General features: G+C 41.8%; 1 protein-coding gene across 1 annotated transcript; it reads right to left on the reverse strand.

Moving 5' to 3' along the window:
* Positions 1–6,606: 6,606 nt before the first annotated feature.
* wnt3a (wingless-type MMTV integration site family, member 3A) lies at positions 6,607–23,061 on the reverse strand (the record flags this gene model as incomplete). Its single annotated transcript, XM_083782335.1, has 4 exons — positions 6,607–7,865; positions 8,763–9,028; positions 15,545–15,786; positions 22,967–23,061. 4 exons carry the CDS (start codon positions 23,059–23,061, stop codon positions 7,386–7,388), a joined length of 1,083 nt encoding a protein of 360 aa, XP_083638461.1. The 3' UTR covers positions 6,607–7,385.
* Positions 23,062–25,576: the final 2,515 nt, after the last annotated feature.

Raw genomic sequence — 25,576 nt, forward strand, 5'->3', positions numbered from 1 at the left:
CAGCTTAAAAATAAATATAAGTTGATGTGTGTGCGTGTGTGTGTGTGTGTGTGGGGGGGGGGGTGGGGGGGGGGCAGACAAATGAATCCACATGAATGGAAACGGGGATGGTATAGCTTTTTTTTGTGGCGCTTCCACACTCCGGAGGCGGAGGCGGAGGGGTGCGTGGTGTGGGGGTATCAATCTTTCTGTGTGATAATAATGGGGTTAGATAGCAGTGAGACCTGGCCTCTGGTGGTGACATTGTTGCAGACCTCAAAGACTATCAGGGGTCCAAAGGGGCTGAGCCGGAGCACTGGTGGGCTCCATTCACATCTGATCGCTAATCTGTCTCCAGATCAGCTCCTTCTCCTCCCCAGATCACCCTCTGTTTCTAAAACTCTCTATATTAATCTGTCTCCAGATCAGCTCCTTCTCCTCCCCAGATCACCCTCCGTTTCTAAAACTCTCTATATGGCAAAGAATGTATTCTGTTTTTACGTCTGTGTCTGTTTAAAGAGCACAGCTGGCTTCTGCACTCTGAAAATAATCACATTATTACTGTACGTTAATAATAATAATAATAATTATTACCCTTATTATTATTATTATCATCTCTAACAAATCCATAGCCTATAGACATCTGTGCATGTGGAATATTCCCTAAATCAAATGGTTACAACCTAGCAGTTATGTTCTGTTATATGTGGAGGTTCAAAGGGAATTGTTTTTCACATCCATATAGATTGCTGGTGCAGGACAAAAAGTAAACACATAACTATAAGAATAAATAGTCTGCAGGCAGCAGTTGCCTGCAGCTCTTTATGTGTGAGTGCCATAATAATACACCCATAGCATTAGCGTAGGTTAATTTAGGGTAATGCTGTCTATACACGACCCAGTCCACAAACTAGAACTGGATGATACAATAACCTTCAGGCATTTGTAGTGGGAACGATTCTGCAAATGTCTTCTAAATCCTGACAGTTTTCTTGAAAAAGCAGTTTTTCTATGTCAGTCGTTCTCAAACACTTTCATGTCACTTTTCACGATTCTTCAAAAATAGCAGACATACAAGCTCGTAAGTGGCGCACTATGAGCTTGTAGATCTGCTATTTTTCAATAGCTAAAGCATTACATAATGCAACACCAAAAGGGGTTCCCGCCCAAAATGGGTTAAAGGGGTTATATGTCCATTTGCTGCCAATTGTACTTTTCCCTGCCTGTAGAGATGGTCATTGAAAAGGACCAAGTTTGGCAGTATTTATGTATGATGGTAGACCATCTCGGTCGTGTGAATCCACATCATCATGTATCTGCTCCAGACCAGTCTGGCACCAAGTGCTGGCTGGGAGTTTTGCAGAAACCAAAAAGTGGAAGAGCCAATCAGCGTCTGCGGTCAGGGCTGTGATTGACAGACGCTGATTGGCGCTTCCACGTTTTGGTTTCTGCAAAACGCCCAGCCGGACCGGTCCGCAGAAGACACAGATAATGTGAATCCACACGACCGGGAAGGTTTACCAAGCTATGCTGGAATCCTGCCTCAAAGCAAACCAGAGGTAGAAAACTGTCGTTCCCTGATGTCATCGCTAGGGACACATGCATCAGTAAGCAGGAACTGGGGATGGCACTGAAGGACCGGAAAGTCTGGAGTGGCATTGTGAAATCCATGATCTCGACCACGGTCGAAAAATGATGATGATGACCAAGGCTAGTATAAAAGTGAAATTCATCGCCAAACCATAATAAATATATTGCTTGTTTTATATTCAATAAAATATATATTCTATTCATTCATGAATTGTCCTGACTGAACCCTATTTATGGTGTCAGTCAGTGTTTCAGAGTGAACAAATGATGACAAAAATGACTTCTACTGACGTTCTACTCCTCCTGTTTAACATTCCCGTCAGAGGTGCTGCCCCAGCCGATAGGAGTATGTGCAGTGACAAAAATGTGACCGTCTCCATCATGTAGCTTTGTGTGTCACTGACTCCCTATGCCTGTCTGTTTAGGGTTAAGTATACCAACAGGTGAGAAAGTGGCGCTCTTCACACTGTGCACAGGGTTTCATGATGGGAAGCTGAGTTTTTAGCGCAACACCAGTCTTGTTCAGCACGAGTGTCTGTCTGTACAGGAGTTCAGTACAGTATAACAATTACAGTACCCAATCACTTGCAAAGTTCATGTGAACAGTGTCAGTATAGGCCACAGAAATGCCTATTTCTTTCCACATACTTACACTAATATTACATTTTGTTACAAGCTGTCTCCACGTCAGAGTCAGAAAAGGTAAACAGTGTGATCTCATCTGAGGGAAGAATGATGTTTTCAGGCAAGGATATCCCCCATGCACCCTATAGTCTGTTTTTAGAGTTCCCTTCAAGATGAGCATGATTTCACTTCTTCGTGTGCCTAAGTCAACATCATTTATCAAGGCAAAGACAAGCAGGCTTGTCCAACTTGTCCGACTTCTGAGGATGTCTGTGGAAAGCAATGGTGACAACGGCTGTTTTTGTCAGCTGTTTTCCCACCCAATTACATAGGTAGATTACAGTCTGAAGCTACTTGAAGCACCAGGTGTTTTAATCGCTTTGGAAAGCGTTGCTTAATATAGTGTCAAGCTTTGGTATTCACTCTGAGACACACTACAGTAGGTGAATAAACCAATTTTAATTAATGATAAAAAAATGTGCACATTAGCAAGAATTAACAGTAGTACAAGACTGTGAAAACAGTGTTTTGTTTACGTGCAATAAAACAATTTGTTGTCACTAAGCTCAACGAATAATCATGATAAATGATCATGATCTCAGCATTATCATTGTGCAGCCCTAAAAAGTATTGAAAATGTGGCATATATACTCAAGTAAAGTAAAAGTAGCCTACCAGTAACAGTGTCTCTGATGTTGTGGACACTGGGCTCACTTACTTCCTGGACTACATGTTGTCTCAGTAAGACAGCCCTCCCCCTATCCACAAGGAGCAGTGCACCAAAGCATTATGGGAAATGTAGTCCAAGAAGGAAGTGAGCACCAGTGTCATGACATCAGAGACACTGGGCTCACTGCTAAAAATCTAAAATAACTAAAACCACATATTACACACATGAAGACCCCCAGGATTCTAAATCTTCTAAACGTCATTAACATACATTTTTGCAAAAAGGGTGAAGTGTCCCTGTAAGTTTCTTACAACAGCACTGTCACTTTCACGCATGCAAGAATCAATGAAGAGGCAACACAGTAGCTATTGTTTATGTTATTTTATTTTGGTGTTATAGAGTTAACATCTAGACATCTACTACAGGTATACCTGGACAATACCGGGACCTGTGTGCAGTCGGGGGGGGGGGGGGGGGGGGACACAAATGTGTGAGGTAAAATTGCTGCAGTGTGAAGGTGGTTGCACACTGGAGGCGTTTTTCGGGGAAAAAACGACGGAAAAACGCAGCTAAAAATCCGAAAAGCGCAGCAGTGTGCAGGGACCTTTAGAAGTGTTTCAAAACACTGTTTCAAAAAAAAAAAAAAATCGTGGTTTCTTTCTTTCTTTTTTTATCTGCAAATATATACTTTTACCTACCTAATATATACATGAAATAAATAATTATAAAAAACATCAAATTTTAGGAATCCATAAAAAGTAAAAACTAGTTTGTACAAAACTTTGGATTTACAGACTTTTACAAAAACATTTTATTTTAACATAAGCAAACAAACAAACAGACTTTTATACACTCTACAAAAGATTGAAGCAAGATACCAAATCTTGTACTGCATTGTTGCTGTGTAGTTTGTTATAGATATTTCAATATTGGAAACTGGGAATGTACCGGTACTTAATTATTAATAATCTTCATCACAGGAAATGATACACTGATCTGCCATTTAGATTAGGATTTTGAGAACTATTCTTGCCTGAGACTTTACGTCACCTTGGCTGTAAACATTAATTGATCAACCACTATACAACTTGTTTCATTGTGAAGACCATAACATAAATCAAATGCAATGTCAGTGTAGACTGTTAAGACTTTGTTTCAGCATTCAGAAGGCTATTATTTCATATCGTTGCTGTTGGGTAGAAACCTTGAATCTCTATATTTAAACATTTTACGTTGTTTCGCAAATTGACACCCTACCTACAGTACATCATCATACAAGAGTGTCGCGCAAAAGCAAATAGAAGATTGACACTTTGTGAAATTGTATAGGTCGGCTATTTTCACCATTCTTTTAAAATATTTTTTCAAATAATAAAAAAGGGACGTTTTTGGACATACAAGGTTTCAATCAGACAGAAATAACATTCTAAAAAATATATATTTTAACCACTTTCAACCTGACCAAAAAATGGTCAAAAACAGTGAAAGCAGAACTACAATCTCACAATGCATCGCAATGTAACGTGTTGAGAGCTTGTAGATCGGCTATTCTCAGAAGTTTTGACTATTTAAGGGCTTAACCACATCCACCCTAACATACCTATTCAAGGCATGTCATAATAGTCTACCATTTGGCAAAAATAGACAAGCATTCACTGAAAATAGCCAATCTACAAGCTCATAACATTGTAAGAGCTTTTAGATAATCTATTTTTGGCAAATAGATTTGGTGTAGAGGGGGGAAAGGGGGGGTAGGGGGTTCAAGTATAGACCCCTAGAAGACCCCGGTCAACAAAGTACAGGGTTCAAGTGGTTGAGTGGTTCAATTATGGGCTAGCAAGATGAACCATATTTGCCCTACAAATCTGATGTTCTGCATGACAGCAAAGTTATTATGGGACCAGCTAGAAACTAACAACATCTAAACATTTTAAGGCTATTTGGTTAAGATGAGCATTACTATATCTCTGCTGTCGGGAAGAAACCATGCACCTAACTCTTTAAAATTAAAATAATTCATTTTCAGGAAATGGAGAAAACCGTATATATATATTTTAAACAAAGCAATACTGCCTCATCAATGTTGTGACTTTATATATTGTCAATGAATACCAGACGAGTCGCCCATTCACCAACTCGCCCCGGGCGTACAGCCGGAGGAACTGCAAGCCCTGGTATTCCTAAAGTAACCTAAGTAAATTAAGCTTAAACGGGTAAACCTAACCTTATTCCTAACCTTAACCTCAGCGTGAGGGCGAGATGGATTATGGGCGACGGTACCGGAGGTGGTGGAGTTAGTTGCTTTAGCAGACAGTTTGAGGGTCCGGTCCAATGGAGTTAAGAGGTTTTTTCCGAAGCGCTTTTTAATACTTTCCATTTTTCGTAAAGGGTGTTCAATAGAATTGATTTATGAAGAAAGAAAATCTAAAACCTAAAAAATGGGAGTTAGGCGGTTTCCTCCTGACAGCGACGATATGCAAGAATTAGTATAAAAAACAAAACAAAAAAACTTCACATTTTTTTCCTCCAAACTATTACAGTAGGTGTCTTTCATAGAAAGAATCAATACATGCAAACTTATACAACACAGATAGATAGACAGACACACACAAATGCACGCGCACGCGCACGCACACGCACACGCACACGCACACGCACACGCACACGCACACGCACACGCACACGCACACGCACACGCACACACACACACACACACACACACACACACACACACACACACACACACACACACACACACACACACACACACACACACACACACACACACACAGGACCTTAACATGCCCACAGTTATAATGTTTGCTAGCAGCATATAAAGAGGGAAAGTACTGATCAGTGATGCTGCTTGCTCTTAAGGTGGGGGAAACAACTGATAATCATCACATGCAAAGGTTTTGGTCATCGTTTTACAGCAACTGCTAAATATACCAGAATTATATGATACGGCGTAGCTTGGGGTTTGTTTGCCATTTTGTGAATCTTTCAGGGAGCATACAAATTACTTCTATTCGATGAAAAGAGAAAAACAAACAGACAAACAAGCGAGACAGAAATATAGTGGGAAGGTCCCTTTCATAAATAGCAGGTATTTTTTTAACGCATCCAGTCGCATGAGACATTGCTAATACTGATAATAAGGAGAACATGCTTCATATTCCTCAATAGGATGCAAGTGCTGACCTTTCAGAACTCCACTGACAGCTCTCAGACAATGTCTGTGTGTTAGCTTAGTGAAGAGTTGTTTGTCTTTGGTCATAACTCTCCATGATATATATATATATATATATATATATATATATATATATATATATATATATATATGTGTGTGTGTGTGTGTGTGTGTGTGTGTGTGTGTGTATTATATATATATATATATATATATAGGCTATATATATATATATATATATATATATATAATTTCTTTTTTTTTTCTTCAGGTGCTTCAAGATGCACCTGAAATGCTGGAGGACGTGTGGACTGAGAAATATTCTTATTTTGCCAATGTTTCAGTTGATGTGGCTCGAGTCATGTACTCTCTGAGATAAAAAAAACCAAAACAGTTATTTCAAAGCAGATTGATTACTTGCTAGCTTAAGAGTTTCAGGATACCGTAAACACAAGACAATGTACTGCCTACATTCACTCAGGTGCAAGTGATCATCAGTAATGAATGAACACTATAAAATGCAAAACAATCATTCACACATTTAAACGGTTAGTTACCAGGTACATACATACATACTACTAACTTTGAAGAGGAAATAGATGTTTCTAAGTGTATGAAAAGCACAGATTGCTCGTAAAATGTTGTTGCGTGGCAAACAAACGTATCATATAACTGAAACAGTGGAAGAGTTCGGTTAAACTGGACGAGAAAAATATAATTCCATGATAAGAGCATACCATGCAAGTATTGTCAAAGTAAAAAAGAAAATCCAGATTGTTAATCTAACTCGGAGATAAATTAAAAACTCTGCATTTTTACAATGCTGTGCTTTCCTCAACAAAGTTGAAATGCAGAGAGACATTCACCAATATGGCGCTCGTCAAGTGGAGACAATTAGCTAACACTTCTCCTTTCCTATAAGTCAGGACGTGAAACCCCTTCATCGCACAGGAGGCCACCACTCGGCAACCTCCAACTCTGGCTCTCCTGGTCCATCGTCATCGTCACCGCGATCAATATCCTCCATGTTGTCAACATCTAAGCATCGACGTCGTGGTGATCGCGCAGATCGCACGGATGCCGTTTCCGAGCATCAGCTCGACTGTTTTCAGTAAACCAAGGCAGAGAAATGGCTCTTTTTCTTTTAGCGTCACAGCATAAAAAAAAACACAAGGCCACGTCGTCTGTCGTCAAGCTCAATCCACAGACAGGTCCGGCGGGTTTTTTAGTCTCTGAAGTCAAGCTGGTCTGTTCGTTTGCATTTCGCATCTTCTACCTACTGAAGTCTTGAATGTTTTTTGGTGATTGAAGGACAGTGCTATATAATAGGGTTCCCTATTTGCAGGTGTGGACATCGTAGACCCTCACGCACTCCTGGCAGCTGACGTAGCAGCACCAGTGGAAAATACAGTGGCACTTCTCCTTTCTCTTTTCGGTCCGCGTGTTGTGACCCCTGCCGCAGCAGAGGAGGTCACAGCCGTCGATGCCGTGGGACATCAGGTTGCAGGTCCGGTCGCGGGTGCCAAAGGAGCCGGTCTCGGGGTTGGGGTCGCAGAAGTTGGGCGAGTTCTCGTAGTAGACCAGGTCGCGCTCCGTGGGCGGCTTGAAGTAGTTGTACTTGGGCCGCAGCGTCTCCACCCAGCCGCGCGACTCCCGGTGCTTCTCCACCACCATCTCCGACGCGCTGTCGTACTTGTCTTTCATGTAGTCCCCGATGACCCGGAAGTCGGGCAGCGACCACCAGCAGGTCTTCACCTCGCAGCTGCCCGAGAGGCCGTGACACTTGCACTTCAGGAACATCTTGTCGTTGAGGGACTGGAGAAGAGATAAGAAAGAAACGGGGGGATGATGAGTTTAAAACGGACTCTCAAAAGAATGTTGAAGAGTGTCTTTGAAGAGGGGTTTCTTGTGATTCAAGAAAACCTCTCACACCCGTGTGAAGTGAGGGGCGCATCATACATTCTGGCCAATCACAATTTATGTCCTCACTTTTCCGTCTTCACTGGCCCACACTTTTATCTTCATTGGTTGTGTTTACACAATGTTTGTGTTTACACACTCAAAGCTGGACATAGGAGGGACTAGAGCCACTCAACAACGTTATCAGGTCATTCCCTCTGTATAGTCCTTGAGAGAGTTCCAGGGGGTCCCCAGCTAAATGATAGTTTGGAACCAAACTCTGAGAGTGTACCATTTGTACACTCTCAGAGACATTGATTTTAAAATATAAATTGGGGGTCCCAGAGATAGAAATGCCATTAAATGGGGGTCTGTAGACTAAAATGCATGTCAAACCTGGGGGTCCTTGAAATTAAACGGGTTGAGAATCACTGCTAGAGCCGTAAAAACCTTCTCTTATGGGGGCCCCTGGAATATATTTTTAAATGGGGGTCCGCGGGCTATTTAGTGTCAATTTGGGGGTCCTTGACATGAAAGGTTTGGGAACCACTAACCTCGCCTCACCAGGCTTTCCACCTCGGAGGAAAGCCTGGTCTCTGTTTCAAAAGTCTGTATGATCCGGTCGGGAGCGGATGATATCGTTACGTCATGTTGTAGTATTGTTTTGTAGTCGACAGGCAGGAACAAGTTCCGTTTGATTGTTCCTGCCTGTCGACTACAAAACAATACTACAACATGACGTAACGATATCATCCGCTCCCGACCGGATCATAATACCCCAAATGAAATGGTTCCCAAGCGTTTTGAACCCACCGTTCTCCCCGCCTCATTGTTGTGGCGGTTCATTGCGGAACGCGCGTCGGGGCGATTCTCTCTTGCGTCGGCAAACTCCCGGGACACCATGCTGCCAAAGTCCACGTCCTCACTGCAGCCCCCCCACTTCCATCCTTCGCGGGGGGGTCCCTTGTGACGCGTGTCACAGCCGCAGATGGTGGCCGAGCCCTCTGCACAGGCGCGGGTCACCGCGAACGCCACTCCCGCCGAGGCGATGGCGTGCACGAAGGCCGACTCTCGCGTGGCTGGAAGGAGAAGCAAGAGGAGAGCACACTGTAGTAAGCATCCATGCATGAACAAGCATGGGCATGACAAATTTTATTTCCTGCTAAAAAGGAAACAAGGGTAAAAGTGGGTCACAACCTCTGATGCTGACGGCTGTTTGTACAATATAATTAACTATTATATTATGCAATGAACCTTATTTATCTATCTTATCTATAAATGCACCATGTCTCTGTATGTACGTACGTCTGTAACTGACACAGAACTCCATATACTGTATAGGAATAAATGGATAAATATATATGGGCATAAAAGAGACACAGACAGATGGGTGGAGCGGGTACTCTGACACGGGTACAACGGGCATTGCATAGCCGGGTGGGGGCATGGACCTCCAACTTCCATCGTTACCGACTTGGTGATCTATAGCCGGGCACCGGTCTGGAGATATTAATGAGCAAAGCCTGACTGTATTTCATCTACCGTGTTTGATCTCACTGTTGAATTAACCTTGGAGGTTTTTACTGTGTACATTATGTCATGAAACCATAACAATGAAATCCAAAACGGCGCTGTTAGAGAAGTGGTCATCATCATCGGCACTGTAGATGGAGTCGTATCAATGACTGGGGTCTAATACCTCTTGGAGACCAAACGTGTGGGTTGATCCTCATGCCAAGACATCAATCCTCCTAAATAAAGCCAGCGAGGGCTCTTGTCTCTGTCTGGCATAGCTGAGTGATGACTCAGAGGGGATCAGGAACTTCCAAGATGAGAGGAGGAGACAGAGGTCTGACAGGCCTATAATTAAGAGACTCAATTAAGCTTTTGAAAGGTTAGGAAATGGCCTCACACCGAATGGCCAAGAGGAGAGAGACTCTCAAGAGACCAATGGGGTCTGTAGAGTGTCCAGAAAGAAAACGCAACAGAAGTTGTGGATTTGGTTTTTGATATGAAGGAGGGTGCCGTAGTAGACATTCCACGCTTCTACCTCGCCGGATTTTACTGGATTCATTATGACAGGGAGGTTGCCTTACTTGTATGGTCTTGCACAACCACAAGAAACGACAGAAAGAGAGAGAAAGATGGATGGAGAGAGGGTGGAGAGGCAAGGGGTTAACCTAAGAAAAAACACCATATTAGCATACATACATGGGAGTGAAGAGAAGGAAAAAGAAAAGGATAAAGATGAAAGAGGGAAAATTGTGTAAAAGTGCAAAAGGGGATAGGGCAGCGCAAGAGTGAGAGTGAGAGATGTGTAAAGAGAAGAGAGGTATAAAGAGAGCAAAATGAAAGAAGGGAGGAGTAAAGAGGAGTATGAACTCCTCCCTTGCAGCAGGTTCCAACTGGTTGGAGGACTAAAAGGGCATTAGAAACAATGATGCAAGAGAAAGGTGCACAGATACACTGACGTTTGCAATATCTTTGAATCTGCTTCACTCCTGGGCCACCTCTTATTGCCACTCGTGTTATAAAAGCCAAATGAATGCCAGACAAGAATAATGAGGACACTTATCTCAATAGTCAATTGTAAAGATGATACTAATGAAGTGGGTGTTGTTGTGTCATTAGTTATCATCATGGGGGTGGGGGTGGCGTGAGGAGTGTGAGAGTCATGTAGCTAAGATGCTTCCTCTGCTATGTCGATTTAAAACCACCCAGACTCCCCCTTTTATTGTCAGGAAGCCAATAAAGTGTGGGTCAAGCTGACAATGATGCAGCAGAGCTAAAGGGGTGTGAGGGAGGGATGGTTGGATGAATTATAAGAGAGGAAAAGAGGATTATCTGGGGACAAAATGAGAAAAAGAAGGCAAGGCAGCGGCAAAAGAAATATGTCCTCCTGACAGCTTGAGAGGGGAATATAAGTACCTTACTTGTATATAAAAACAAAACAAAAGAAAACCTTTAAAAGGGATCGCCTTAACTTTGCTGTCTTTATCAACGGAATAAATAAAAAACATGACAAGAAAGTTTAACTTTGGTGAGCAACACATACAAAGTAGTATAAATTAAGCTTTAGTAGGTGACAGTCCCAAACTCATTTAAAGGTTCTTAAACCCCAAACTGTGCTGCCTATATCCACTGACTATAGTCTATTACACCACATGGTATTCACAGACTGCACCATGTCCAAATACCTCATATGCTCATATATATGTAAATCTATAGTGCCCTGAGGCACTCAATATCAACACCAATGAAATGAAAATGTGAAGCAACTACTGTATCACTGCTCTGATCTAAATATAATCCATCGCTAACCACAGCGCACACTTGGATCCCTGACAAGACAAGTCTACGAAATGCCAAGCTATGATCCCACAATGCATGTGGCAATCAAGTTCTCAAAGTCAATCACGGCGGCGCAGGATTCAGATCATTACGATGTTAAACTGATTGAACTCCTCTTGTATGTGTGTACCATTTACTCTTGAGGAGACATGAAATATGATAATAAATACCTTTTAGATTCCAATTTCAGGAGAAATGCTTTGATGTTGTCTTTTTTTTCCCCCTTACAGGTTTTACTAAAAGCCTAACCCTAAATGGCTTCTCCCAAATCGTGTTTTCAACATTGAGACGTAACAAACTTGGGAATTTCAGAAAGCTGTGGCGTTTTTAAAAGCATTTACCCATGTGAAACACACCTGTAATTGGGTTTACTTTCAATCCCCCCTAAACACCGGCTTGGTTGCACTCTTCTGATGTTAAACACATTTAAAGGGTTTCAAGGCACTTTGTTCCGACAGCGCTCCCTCCACCAAACTTTGCCAGACCCTGGCATGGCAAGTGGTCCCTACGACCTGCTGGGGGGCTGAATCCCCTATTGTGCTGCCACTGTCACGCTGTGTTAGCCCCACAATGGGCCAAGATATTTTATATGAAATTTGCCCTGGCCAGTGATTAGTGGGGACCAAGTTAAGTCATAGCAACAGAGAAGTATGCGTTGGCTGGACCCCGCTTGTCGGCAGACGGGGAAATCCCTATTCAAATGGTTTAATAAAACAATCTAAAGGGCGTGTGAATGGGGAAAAGCGCTTTTTCTCCTGCTTAATCTCATGGTTGCGGAGATATTGTGCTCCGAGCAGCGCTCAGCGGGGAGCGGGGCTAAGGTCCCCCCATCAACTCCATTTACCACACCCCTGCTTTCTTTCTGGGCCAGAGTTAATGATATACCGGTGTGCTAACCTCCCTCCCCCAGCATGGACAAACATGCGTTTTATGAAAAGCAGAGACCTCTTAGCACATCCTAAATTGTAACACTTTCTCATCCTCAGGTCATGGGTCATAACCTGCATCGCCTGACCTTTTCCTGGTGGGACTCGCTTGGATGGTCGAGTATGGCTTCTGAAGTGGATTTACTCATGTAATGAAAATGGGAGGCCCTCGAGTACGTCCTCCACATTTTACACTTTTTTGACCATTTATCTATTTTCATCTTCAATGTCGGGGGAAACTCCTCCAACAACTGATTGGAGAATCAAACAATAACGGCTAGATATTTTACATATTATGTCATTGGATTTACCATAAACCTTCATTTCATTTTTTTTTATGGCTGCAAGTTAAGAGCAGTGAGTAACAGTGCATGCCCATGCCTGCACGGCTGTTCATGCCTGTGTAATCGTGACTGTCCACTCTCTGTGGCAACGCTGGCCTCCATAATGGTGTCATGTAACTCATAACCTATTGGCTGATTACAGTGCAGATTGGCAGGGCCTCTGCGAGAGCCACACGTGCTGAAACGCAGTCCCGGGATCAGTTCTGCCGCCCGACTAAAGAAGAACACCTGCACAGCCCTTCTATAGACTTTCATCACAGGCAGATTCCAGCGGTGCATGTTTTGACACTTTGGTTAATGTAAATTAATGAGTGCTGACGCAGACGTAGCCTGAAGGTAGGGCTTGTGATCAGGGCAGAGCGCAAGAGAGGCGGAGAGAGACTGAGAGAGAGAGAGAGAGAGTGAATAAGTTCATTTTACAAGCAAGAGAACCAATTAACTATTGCTTGCTATGTCTGTTTCACAGTGCACAACGTATGTTTGTACGTACAGTATGTGTATGTTAGTGTGTGGTCATTTCGATTTTAATGGAGTCCATTTGTGTATTTGTGTTGTTATGAGAGGAGACAGACTGACTGAAAGCGTATGATAATTTCCACAGGCTGTTGCCAGTACCTGTAAAAGAAAAGAAGAAAAAAAAGAAAAGAAGAAAAAAAATCCTTTCATGATATTTCAACTGTGGGGTTTAGGCAGCAACTGACAAAACGTCCTCCTCTCTGTGTTGGTCCATAATATGTTCAATCATGACTGTCAAACCAGTCTGTCTCTAAGCCCCTAAAGTTGACCTGGGCCGTAGTGGGCTGTAACTGACAGATTCTGTTGTATACTTCAGAACTCTACATACTGTAGGGTACAGGTAGGTGGGCGGATGGAGTAAGCCGGGAACGAACGTTTAAACATGGTTGCCACTATAGGTGACTGGCGAGGCGAGGCAGGCAGTGCATGCATGGAACACTTCATTTTGTCTGAATGCCCCCCCCCTTCACACACAAACATACACAGTCTCATAACGAACTTGCCAAAAAAGTTTTTTTGCATTAAGTACAGTCACCTTTAAGACATGTATGTGGCCTACTGCCGCTTCCAGCGTCTTCCTCAAAAGGGAATGAGGAAACCAACATACAGGCGTCTGCATGGACAGACAGACATACGCCAGCGAGGACAATGGCCCCGCGATGCGCAGACAAACACAAGCATCAATCAAAGGCAATGAAATGGGAGCCCTCTCCTACTACGCCCTATCAAAGGCCCGTGAGCCCCCGAGTCACTCTCCTACTACGCCCTATCAAAGGCCCGTGAGCCCCCGAGTCACTCTCCGTGGCCTCCGACAAAGGCACTTAATCCAGCCACTTTGACCTCTCACATTATTAAGGGCCCTCGGTGACCTTAATCCAATCAAAATGATTTACTAAAGCCCAGATCCAAAGAGTAGCCACCTCCTCTTTCCAGTCAGTGCCCCTGCAATTTAGACCAGGGAGGTCGAAGCAATGTGATGGCATTTTGCACCACAATGGGGTTTGGACTGTGAACCCCCCGTCGGTACCCACCCACTTGAGTTCAAGCCTCCTCTGTCATTGTAACAACTGACTCAAGAGTGTATTAAAAACAATTGCCCCAACTAACCTCATATCCCACCACAGTAAACATCAGCCTTTCTGTAAAACTGTTTGACAGGTTTAGAACCCACAACTTATCAGTTCTCATGCTCATTCAGGACCAGGCAAACAAAAAAACAAGTGTCCTCCTGGTACACTATTCTATTATGAAACATGCCTTGTGGTATGGACATGTAACATGCAAATACAGTACATGGAGACTACTGTCAAGTAGGTTTGAAGCCACGTATAGCCACCCACCTCTACACACACACACACACACACACACACACACACACACACACACACACACAGACACAGACACACACACACCACACAAACACACACACACACACACACACACACACACACACACACACACACACACACACACACACACACACAGACACACACACACACACACCACACAAACACACACACACACACACACACACACACACACACACACACACACGTGCGCACGTATATATATATATATATATATATATATATATATATATATACATACATATATATATATATATCCATATAGGGGGGTTTCTACAGTGAGAGCCCATTATTAAATCAGACCCAGCATATGTCTGCAAACATATGCTGTTTGGAATCCAAGGGGAAACATCCATTTCGGTGAACATGGCATGATTAAAAGTCTTGTGTAAGGAACTTCTGAGGAATTTAACAAACAGAAGAACAATCGAAGGGGATTCCCTTCTAAGAAAAACTCCAACAAGACACAACTCACTCTGCCTAATTCTGCACATACATTATTTCATGCATGCAGACCGCTCATTCACTCTGTGAAGTGTATTTGAACAAGGATTTGAGTGAATACAGTGAACGATGCACACAGGGAGTGTAACACCTTTTAACAGATTTGCACAGGAGGGGAAAAAAGATATATATCACTTCTTGTCCTTGGATATGTTTTGTTGGCAGTTTTATTTTGTGAAGCACTGAAGCAATATTTATACCTGCAAAAATAGACAATGATTGGCTATGTATGTTCACAGTGAGACAATGGCATATGAATCATATGATAAAAATGAAACATATTGTATAGCCTATACAGTCATTCATATAAAACCTAGTCCTATACAGTATAGGACTAGGTTATTTAGAACTTTATTGAAAACTCGACTCAAAATGTCAGCCATATAAGAAAATGAATTCATAAATGGTGAAAACACCAACCACAGCTCTTTATGTCATTTGACTGACAGAAGAGGCGTGTGAAAGATATTGGTTTCAAATGGAGGAACAGTATAGGCCTCTTGCAGAGTCAAATAACTTGACAAATTGCAGACCTATATGATAACCAATTGTTCTGAATATACTAAGTGCTAGATAATTAACATTACCTTTATCTAACACTGGTCCAAATATGGCCAGATTGTCATTGACGGTGGTGCAATTCCAGCGCCGGCCTCTGAACTGGTGTTGGCATTCCTGGATGCCAATCTTCACCCCTTCTGCCACGCTGGGCATGATCTCCACATAGTTCCGGCAGAAGCGTAGCTGTTTGGGCACCAGGCCAGGGATACTACCGCACAGGATAGGTTGGGTGCCCATTGATGAGTACTGGTGGCCCACTGCTAGAGACCTACGGGAGGTTGAGAGATTCACAGTTAGTGTGGAGTGAGTGGATTCAGAGTACCTACAACCGTGAGAGTTTTCTGGGCATGTTATTATAATAGGCGAACATTTTGTGAAAACAGCAGATGTGCAAGTTCCCAGCACATTTGCCATGCGACACATTGTGAGCTTGTAGATTAGCTTTTTTTTTTTTTGCTTTGCTATGTATAGGGTTTAAGTGGTTGATGCAACATTGTGCAGTGTACTGAAACTGTCTGTATTCTATTCTGTCCAAAGTGTTGTATAGACCAGTGGTTCCCAAAGTGGGGTCCGGGGACCCCCAGGGGTCCTTGAGGGAGTTCCAGGGGGTCCCCAGCTAAATGATAGTTTGGAACCAAATGGACCCTTATGGGTCTGTAACTCTGAGTGTACAAACGGAACCAAATAGTGTACTGTATACAAGCAAGATGATGTCACTGGTGGACGGGTTTCTGAACTGCCCACACACAGCCCTCCTATGGAAAGACCGAGTAGAAAATAAATTGTGACATTTTATCATGATTATTAGTGAGGACCTCTTATATAAAGATAGGTTGAAAAGTGGTAAAGTGGTCCTTTAACATCTGTGCCACTGTGCCAGTCAAATCCGAATAGTAGGCCTAACCTAAACTAAAAGTAACCAAGACTGCAAAAGCTGGAGTATCTCAAATAAAAAGTGGGGAAAAGGCATACATGTAATTTGCGGATATACAGACATTGTAAAATATACAGTATATGCCCCCAATTTTTTTTATCCCACGATATCGCAACCCATTTTTTCACCCAGTCAATTAACTAATGTAATCCTGGGCGCTACACTTCCTCTGCCAACCTGGGGGGGCAGAAGGACTGACCTCATGCTTCCTTCTATGCATGAGGAGTCCAAGCTGCTTCTTTTCAGGGGGGAGTTTCCCCAGCCGGACGTAGCGCGTGGAAGGAACACGTTATTCTGACCAGTTCCGACCAGGATTACTTACTGCATGATCTTTTTTGTGAGGGTACCTACCCTTGGGGGACACGGGGAGAACATGCAAACTCCACACAGGCCCCTTTTCCACCGGTTGGTTCCCAATGGGAACCGGTTCAGTTCTTTTTGGTTTTTAGTTCATGAGCCAGAGCTCCAAAATGTAAACGTTAATTATGAATTGAGTGGGAAAAACCATAACTATATTAGATTGTTATCACCATGAAATTTCCCCAATTGAGTACTTACACGAAGACAATGATTTATTGAATTACAATTTTTAATTTTTTTAATATGCAAATGAAGCATTATGTAGGAAAATATGCAAAATAATCAAAAATAGGATAAAGCTACTACTGTGCAAGGTGTTATCATGTATTCATTTACTTCTATTGATCCTATAAACAATTTAATATAGGGTATAGTTTTCCCACCAATTTTGGAGCTCTGGCTCATGGACTAAAAACCAAAAAGAACTGAACCGGTTCCCACTGGGAACCAACCGGTGGAAAAGGGGTCACAGAGGGGCCCTTTCGCCAACCCCGCCTCGGGTATGGGCACTGATGGAGGAGAGAGCACACCCCCAGCGCCCACAGCGTCCCCAGCGGGAATCGAACCCAGGACCTTCTAGCTGTGAGGTGACAGCGCTACCGACTGTGCCACTGTGCCCCCTTCGCCAAATAAACTAAATTTACAGACGGCGTCAACAGAAATGCATTGGCAAAATCACCTTCCCACAAACTATTGATTCATAATGTCTTGTCAAAGTACAGTTTTGTGTGCATGCATGCAACACTGCGACGTGCGTGTGTGTGGGTGCGTGCGTGTGTACGTACATGCGTGCGTGCGTGCGCAATGTGCATGCACACACGCGTCCATTTGTTATATCAGATGCTACCATTAGCGATCAATCCGTTATCCCTTCAACTACCCTTTCTGCACACACCTGGCCTTTGTGAGCATTGAAATTGCAGACCTATCACCACAGACGTAAGCATGGCTACGGCTTAAGATGAAAGTCCACAACACACCAAGAGTGCTTCATAGGACCTTAAGTTGACAACCTGGAAACCTACACCTTGTTATTAACTGTCCACACACTTAACAGGCCCTCAGCTTAGGGTAATAAGAGTGCAAACCCCACATTGAAACTTCACAGGGTGTATTAAGTGTGACTCTGAACCCAGCCCTCTTCGCCTTTGAGGGGGGTATTCTGGGATGCAACAAGTGCAAACTTGGTGGCTCACTGATTACATCTCTCTCTCTCTTTCGCTGTGTCTCTCTCTCTTTCCTCTCAATTATGAATGTTTATACCTCATAACCATGGCAAAGGGAACAACCATTCCACTGTATCATTGTAGGCTATATGTCATGTGATTGAAGTAGACTTTAGCGGTGCTTTTAATTGTAAGCCTGTGTGAGCCTGGGAGTGCATTTATATACATCATGGCTTCCACCCATCGGTGGAAAACATCAATAATAGGTTGTTTAAACATAATTGACCTCATAAAAATGAATATCAAATGGTGGCATTGTATATGAATGAATGAGTGAATATTCCTGAACTACTGACCTATCAACTCTTTGCCTCTCGCAGAACTGCTACCCTACATCAGTGCTTTGACAACGCTTTGTACTCTCTCGGAACAGCTAAATTATTTGATCGCTGACTTCCTATTATCATTGGCAAAGCCACTGTAGAGTAGCTACAAAGTAGCTTGCTGGCAATCCAGACAAGCCTTCATTCCACATTAACTGTCTCTTTAAAAACCTAGTATTAATGACAGTAATCTGATGATCCTCCTCCTGAGTGATCTGGGCATGATAACAGGGGCTGTATCGGGTTTTTTTGCACAAAGGCAAAGCCAAAGCAGGTGTGAGTGGACAAGAAAATCCAAAGTGGGTTTTTTGTTTTTAACCCTGAAAGTGTAACAAATTTACCCTTTACAGATCCACTTGAAAGCTATTGGGGGTTAAAGGAACACTCTGTGGTTTTACTGTGTAGTCCTGTGCTGCTCAATTAGCTCGCTGTATGTTGACCTGTTCAGTGATGTTCAAGGACTAATTACTGATCACAGCAAGATTAAGCAAACTCCCGACACCCACCTCAGGCTCTTTCTTAAAAACCTCACATCCCTTAAGAGACCTCCACACAGCCACGTGACCCTTGACTGACTGTTACCCTGTGTAAGACACGGTGACCTTGAATACCGCAGTGGGTCGATTGCTTTTCAAACTCCAATGTTGTACTTGCAGCCCTGCCCAAAATATTGAGCTCAACTAATGTGTTGTTAAGCATGAACATGAGACATCCAGTAAGGATGCCCAGTTAAAAAGAGGAAATCACACATTTTTTTTGTTGTTGTCTGCGTGTCTGCAACATCAATGAGAGTGAAGGTATCAGTAAACACAGGAGACACTCCTATAACCAAACTGACCTCTGTTTGGCCCTTGTCAATCCGCACCCTAAGGCACTATGGGCAGACCTTTCACAACAGAAACCCGAGTCTGCATCACAAACAGACAAGACATTTGCCTCTCCAATACACATAACATGCAGAGTATAGCCAGATTCATCAATACAAGTGCGAGCAGAATAGATGTTCTCGGAAAGAGGGGGGGAAAGCGGAAAAAAAAGAAAACTAGTGCCGCAGGTTAAAATATTTGACACGAACGTTTTTTTTTCTTTTTCTGGAACCTCCTCTTCCTCCCCTAGAGATCCCATAATTGCACAATGAAGTCACTTTATAAAATATAACCGAATATCATCAGCTTTTGCATCTCCAAGTCTGAAATATATAGGTATATACAGTACTGTATATATATATATATATATATATATATAGAGCTATGGTTTTAAACACACTCTAAGAGTCCGCCTCTTCTCAAGGTGGGAAGAAGCCATTCTACTCTAATTTACTCTGTAAATGTTACTCTGGAACACTGGTGTTTCCTTCAGACCTGTGACGAGTGAGAGCAACAGGTGTAATCTGGACCAAATAAAGCACTGGTGAGGAGGGTCTGTGGTTTTGTGTCATTCCACCTGCATAATAATTCAACGTTTGGATTCAGTGGGATCACGAGACCATGCTGAGTCACCCAGATTGGACAGTTCCACTCACACATTGTCTACAGACTCACTGTCTCTCAATGCATCCCTGTCACCTCTTCCTGTGTTAGGCAACACTGAGAGTGGAGGCAGCGAATGTTCACCAAGGAGGATTTGTGATTCGAGATCTCTACAGAATGGAGAGCGCTGTTGTTGGATACCACTATCAGCTATAATAAATCTATATGTACAGTAACTGCTGGTATTTACATTTACAAGCCCAGGAGGAAAATACAAGTTTTAGACATCCTCTGATTGCACTGTTTCCCTATCACAGCCTCAACTGAACCAACACTGATTCTGAGCGATAGATACCACCTCTGAAGGAAGTGAGTTTTCAATTTGTAACCAAATCTGACGTTAATAAAGCAGTGGATTTGTAAAAACCTCACCAAAAACCATTGTCAAATGTGTTTACTGTTACAGGTAAACAGTTGAGAACAGAAGGTATCATAATATTCAATTTTAGTCTCAGTATAGAATCTTTTTTCCCTCTCTCATCTAAGTGTATCCAACACAGGTTTAATGCATATTTCAGCAAGCCCAAGCACGGTGCCTTAGAATTACCACTTTACTCCTGGGCCCTGGGGCCTTGGAGCCGACTTTGACATCAAGAGAGCATGTTTGGGAAAAGGAATGTGCGGCAAGCTTTCACCTCCAGGTATTTATCTTCTAAGGTGGGGTGGACTGGAGAGGGAAGGGAGGTTGGTGGGAGGTGCAGTCAGGCTATGCCATGGCAGGTCGAGAAGAGGCAGACATGAACCTGTCTTAGTCCTTCACCAATCCCCCCACAGAGTAGACTACTGTGTTGAAGGAGTCTGATGAAGCTCTGATGGCCATACTCCGAGCTGGGTTCAACTGTAACTTCTGTCAGCAGAAGACCACCATGCTGGTTTTCATAAGACTGTAAATGTATGACAGCCCTCGGATAGCTGACAAGCTGTATGCAAACACAGTATAGACAGTGTAGCCATTAACCACTTAAAACCTCATATACAGTACAATGTGGTAGCGAATCAGCGGGTTTACACGCTTACAACAACAGTGAACTTGTAGATTACTTATTTTCACCTAATGTTCGCTGATTTATTTTTTACCAAATGATCACCTATTTTCACCAAATGTTCTTATTTTTGCTGAATGTTCGCCTATCACATTACATACCCAGAATATGGATGTTATTGGGAATGGGTTGAGTTTCCAATAAACACAATACAGGCCGTTGCTCTTTAGTTAGCTATTGAAATGAAAACAAAGCTCAATATGACGTTGAGTACTGTATATATGCCGAGCTCAGTGGTGACTTCATCTCTGCTTACCTTTCCTGCACCACACTCAGAGATTGTTTGTATTGGTTACAATGATACAGCAAACCCATAGCTGCCCTTTTTACCTTCTGTACTAGTTGTATAGATGCAAATTGAATACCCCAACATTGAATGTCCTGACCCACCCACTGATAGCACATCATAAAACTCTGAACTTTGATTTACCGTTACAAAATGAAAAGCTGGCGTCCAAGTCAGTGTGAAATGACTGGCTGGTTGGTATCTTTAGCCTGATAATAAAGAATTGCGATACAGACATAAAACACTTATTTGTTGTGACAGAGAGGTCACCAAAAAGTCATCCGGCAATTTCTCATAAGTATTTGAACCCTCTGTTCATTTAATTAGGTTGAATAAATCAATATTTCATGGATCAACAAACGGAAGCTGTCAGATATTTTTGCAACCAGTCACGTCATTGTTGAGCAGTTTGGCTGCTGATCCTCATTTAGGTCAATTTCATCCAACCCGTGGACTTGAAGCTCCACTATTATATCTGGATTCCCCTCCAGCAGAGCATGTAATTAGGTTCTCATCAGTATAACCACCAGGGGACCCATTAAGGAAGCTAAATTAGGAGACATGTAATCCCAAACCAATTTCATGTATTTCAGAAGTAAATCTTCATTATTTATTCAGCAAATACATATTTTTATTATTCTTAGGTCTATTATTTATTCGTTTTCTGGATTAGAGTGAAGGCTTATGTGAAACATTAAATACATCTGCTGATAATGCCTGATTTTATTTTCCTTTTTTTTTTTTACAATTTCATACCTCTGATGTCAAATATTGCTTCAAGTCACAGAGAGTTTATATCCCTTTGCTCAAAGATAAAAGCTACACAAACTAACATAGGCCACATAAATGTCTTAAGCAATATTATATATCAATACAGATGACAAATTCCAAGAAAAGAAAAAAAGTTCAGTTGAAGCTAAATTAATTTCATATATTCCCCCTATGTAGGCTACAAGACATGTAGGCCTAATATGCAACGATTCAACAGGCCAATATAGTGTTGGTGAACTATAAACGTATAGGCCTATATATATATATATATATATATATATATATATATATATATATATATAAAATATTATTAGGAATGGATTGTTAGAAAAAAACCCTTTAAATAGCCTATACATATACATGATGTTCTTATTCTGCGACAATTGACCCACCCACACATGCACGAACGAACGTGCGCGTGCACATCACACACACACACACACACACACACACACACACACACACACACACACACACACACTGCACCTGCTGATGTATTTAAAAAAAAAACATCTCTAAAATGTATATACCTCTGCACTTTCTCTCAAAATAGCCTACACAATCAACATACAATTAATCAATAGGCTAGACATTTGTCATTGTTATGTTATTGGCAGTATAGTCCGGGTTAGATTTGAAGTTCGCAGCCACAGGCTTTGAAATCGATAACGTCATTGACTCACGTGCGCTGATTTCTCCTATAGAATTTCACTTCACGTCCATCAGGCCATCCTGAGATTGCACTTCAGTTGTTTAACTTCGATAAGTATACCGGTATAGGATAACATGGCGGACTCAAATTAACACAATTTCGATGCCATTCATGCGCACACAAACCAAACGTCACTCGTTGACATGCTGCTGCATGCTATTATCGCACACATAGGAAATATAAAGCTCTAACGACATAGGATCATTTAAAAAAACGGAAAATCTGTCTCAATTTGCACAGGACGAAATTAAAAATAAAACTTACCACCAGATTGGATAGCTTGCCATGACATGCGTAAGCCCACAGAGCAACAGGAAACATCCAGTGTATATCATCCTTGAAAAAGTTTCGCAAAACATCTCCACTATAGAAATGCCTACATGCGCGCTCCGACGCGCACAGTTGTTTTAAGTGACGAACAAAAACAAAATCCTATATCTCTGCACTATAAGGAATAATGACTAATGTCCTCTGAAACTGGCGGAGAATCTGTCTTTTGCGACTAGTCGTGGCAAAACTCGGGAGCCAAATATTAAAAGTTAAAAGCTGCCTGCTTTTTTAGGACCCAATCAGCAGGTATTGCCAAAGGGGGTATTCTGGTGATACTGTTCCCTTGCGCTCCGTTCCTGAGTGAGTCAGTTTGAACGCACTAACTCGAATGAGCCAATTTTAAGATGTGTTTTAGTGCTCATTGTGAATTGGTCGCATTAGCATGCTGTGCGTGTGTGATATATAATGTTGTTTAAGGGGAGAGGGAGGGTCCGAGGCGTTTTAAATAGACATCGGAACCCCCGTGGATTGCGTAGCTATAACAACCTGTCCGGATTTCACTCCCTGGTTTGAAGCTTCTAAAATGCAGAAATAAATGTGTGAATTGCTTGAGCCCATTATTAGGCTCATGAGTTCTTTATTTGGCCTCGTGTGCCTTTATGAATGAGTGTATTGGGAACGGTTTTTTTCTTCTAATTGACTTAATATGTAATTTAGCCTATACAACCCAAACGAATTAAGCTTGGCTTGGCTATAATTAAAATGCAAAACTAAGGCATCAGCATTGCATATATATAAGATTTAATTTAGGTTAAACCAAAGCTGGATAAGCCTTCTATATAACGTTTTTAACAAAATAGTTGCGATATTGAAATTAACAAACAGTTGGTATATTTAAATTCTCCCATTGTCATATAGTCATCATTTTTCCAGATCTTCTTTCATCTCATTTTAGGCCAAATATAGGCATTAATTGACGGAAACGAAAGAAATATAGTTTCACTCATTAAATGGTGTGTATTAAAAGTTATTGTAGCATTATTTAGGCATGAAGAGCCTGCATGGTTGCAACATGCACCTGCATCATATTCATAAACATACAGTATAGCCTAGAGGAAAGATTCCTATGCAGGCAGTCCAATAAATGAATATCCGATGGCAATATCCGACCGATGTAGCATTACCCGCGCCGTTTAGCGTCAATGGAATGCTGTCTGTCTGTCTGTCTGTCTGTCTGTCTGTCTTCCCCCTTTCAATGTCAAGTGTCTCATGCGGCTGATAGGAAGTAGGGCCTATATGCAGTCTCTCCATTTATAGGCACTGGACTGGTGCTTACCTTGCTTACAAAATAAAACTGCTTCAGTTACGTAATGCAATGTTCAACAATATACTACACTATTTCATGTAGGCTATACATTCTTTTCTGCTTATAGGCCTATTGCTTTGGGGGAAATGATCAGTTAACGAAAGTTGCAACGAATTATAGGCTATAAATGTTTTATTTTTATTGCTTCGTTTAATCGTCCCCCCTCCCCACATTTAAGTCGGTGCAGGCTTAAGTCTAATATAGCCTTTTTCATTTTAGCATTAGGCCTACACTATAATTAAGCTAGCACAATTACCATAGCATAAGTGCACTGCTGTTTGTTAAGTAGCCTAAGGATGCAACCAGATCAAAGGGAATTAATTTAGCGGAAGCTTTTTATTTTATTTTTAAATAAAGGAGTTACCTATTCATTATCTAATTTTACCCCAAACTCACAATAATAATTTAAGTGCAAGTAAAAACCATTGCGCCTCCATCCCTTAAAACAAATAATGGGAACAAATAACAACTTTCTTTATTGGTTGTAAAGGGAATTTAAGGAAATGACAATATTGCTTTTAGAAAGTATGGCAACTCGACCTGGCATTATTTGTGAAGAGTTGTTTACATGTAAACCGTGTAAACCAACCCAAAACAGTCAAAATTATAGTTTTAGGCTAGTGTGTAAAATAACATAAACATCGTAAACAAATACTAAACTTGGGCTATTTCATAGTCTGCAGAAAATGTTCTGTTGAGTAGGCTATCATATTTCAAGGCATATAGGGTATTGAAAATAATGCCATTATGATTGCACCATACAGTGAAATGTATCTCAAATGTATAGGCCTAATGTCAATCACTGATTATGAGAAACAGCTTGAATGTTAATGCCATCTAGTGGAGTCATGAAGAAACACAAGCAAGTGCATTAATTAAACAGTGGATGGAGACTGCAGCCTACTCTCACTGCGGCTATTCAACAAAATAAATGTGATACATTGTTGGCAACAACTAAAACTCACGAGTCACGACTTAATTGACTCATAACGGCAATTAAGTCTAGACTCTAATTGATTCATTTTTAAATTGAAGTGTGCATGTTGACTGACCAATATCCTATATTCAAGTTAACTCAACGCATTATCTAAACGGGTCACAGTTGGACGGACCTGACAGAAGGAAGCGCATCGTAGAATTAGCCTATACTTTAGCCTAAAGGCCCACACGTCTAAAGACAAATTGTTTGATTGACCAATTTATTCAATGCCACTTATAATTTGAGTGATCCAAGCACG

The sequence above is a fragment of the Protomyctophum parallelum genome (genome assembly GCF_964188405.1).
Source record: "Protomyctophum parallelum genome assembly, chromosome: 14".
NCBI lineage: Eukaryota > Metazoa > Chordata > Actinopteri > Myctophiformes > Myctophidae > Protomyctophum > Protomyctophum parallelum.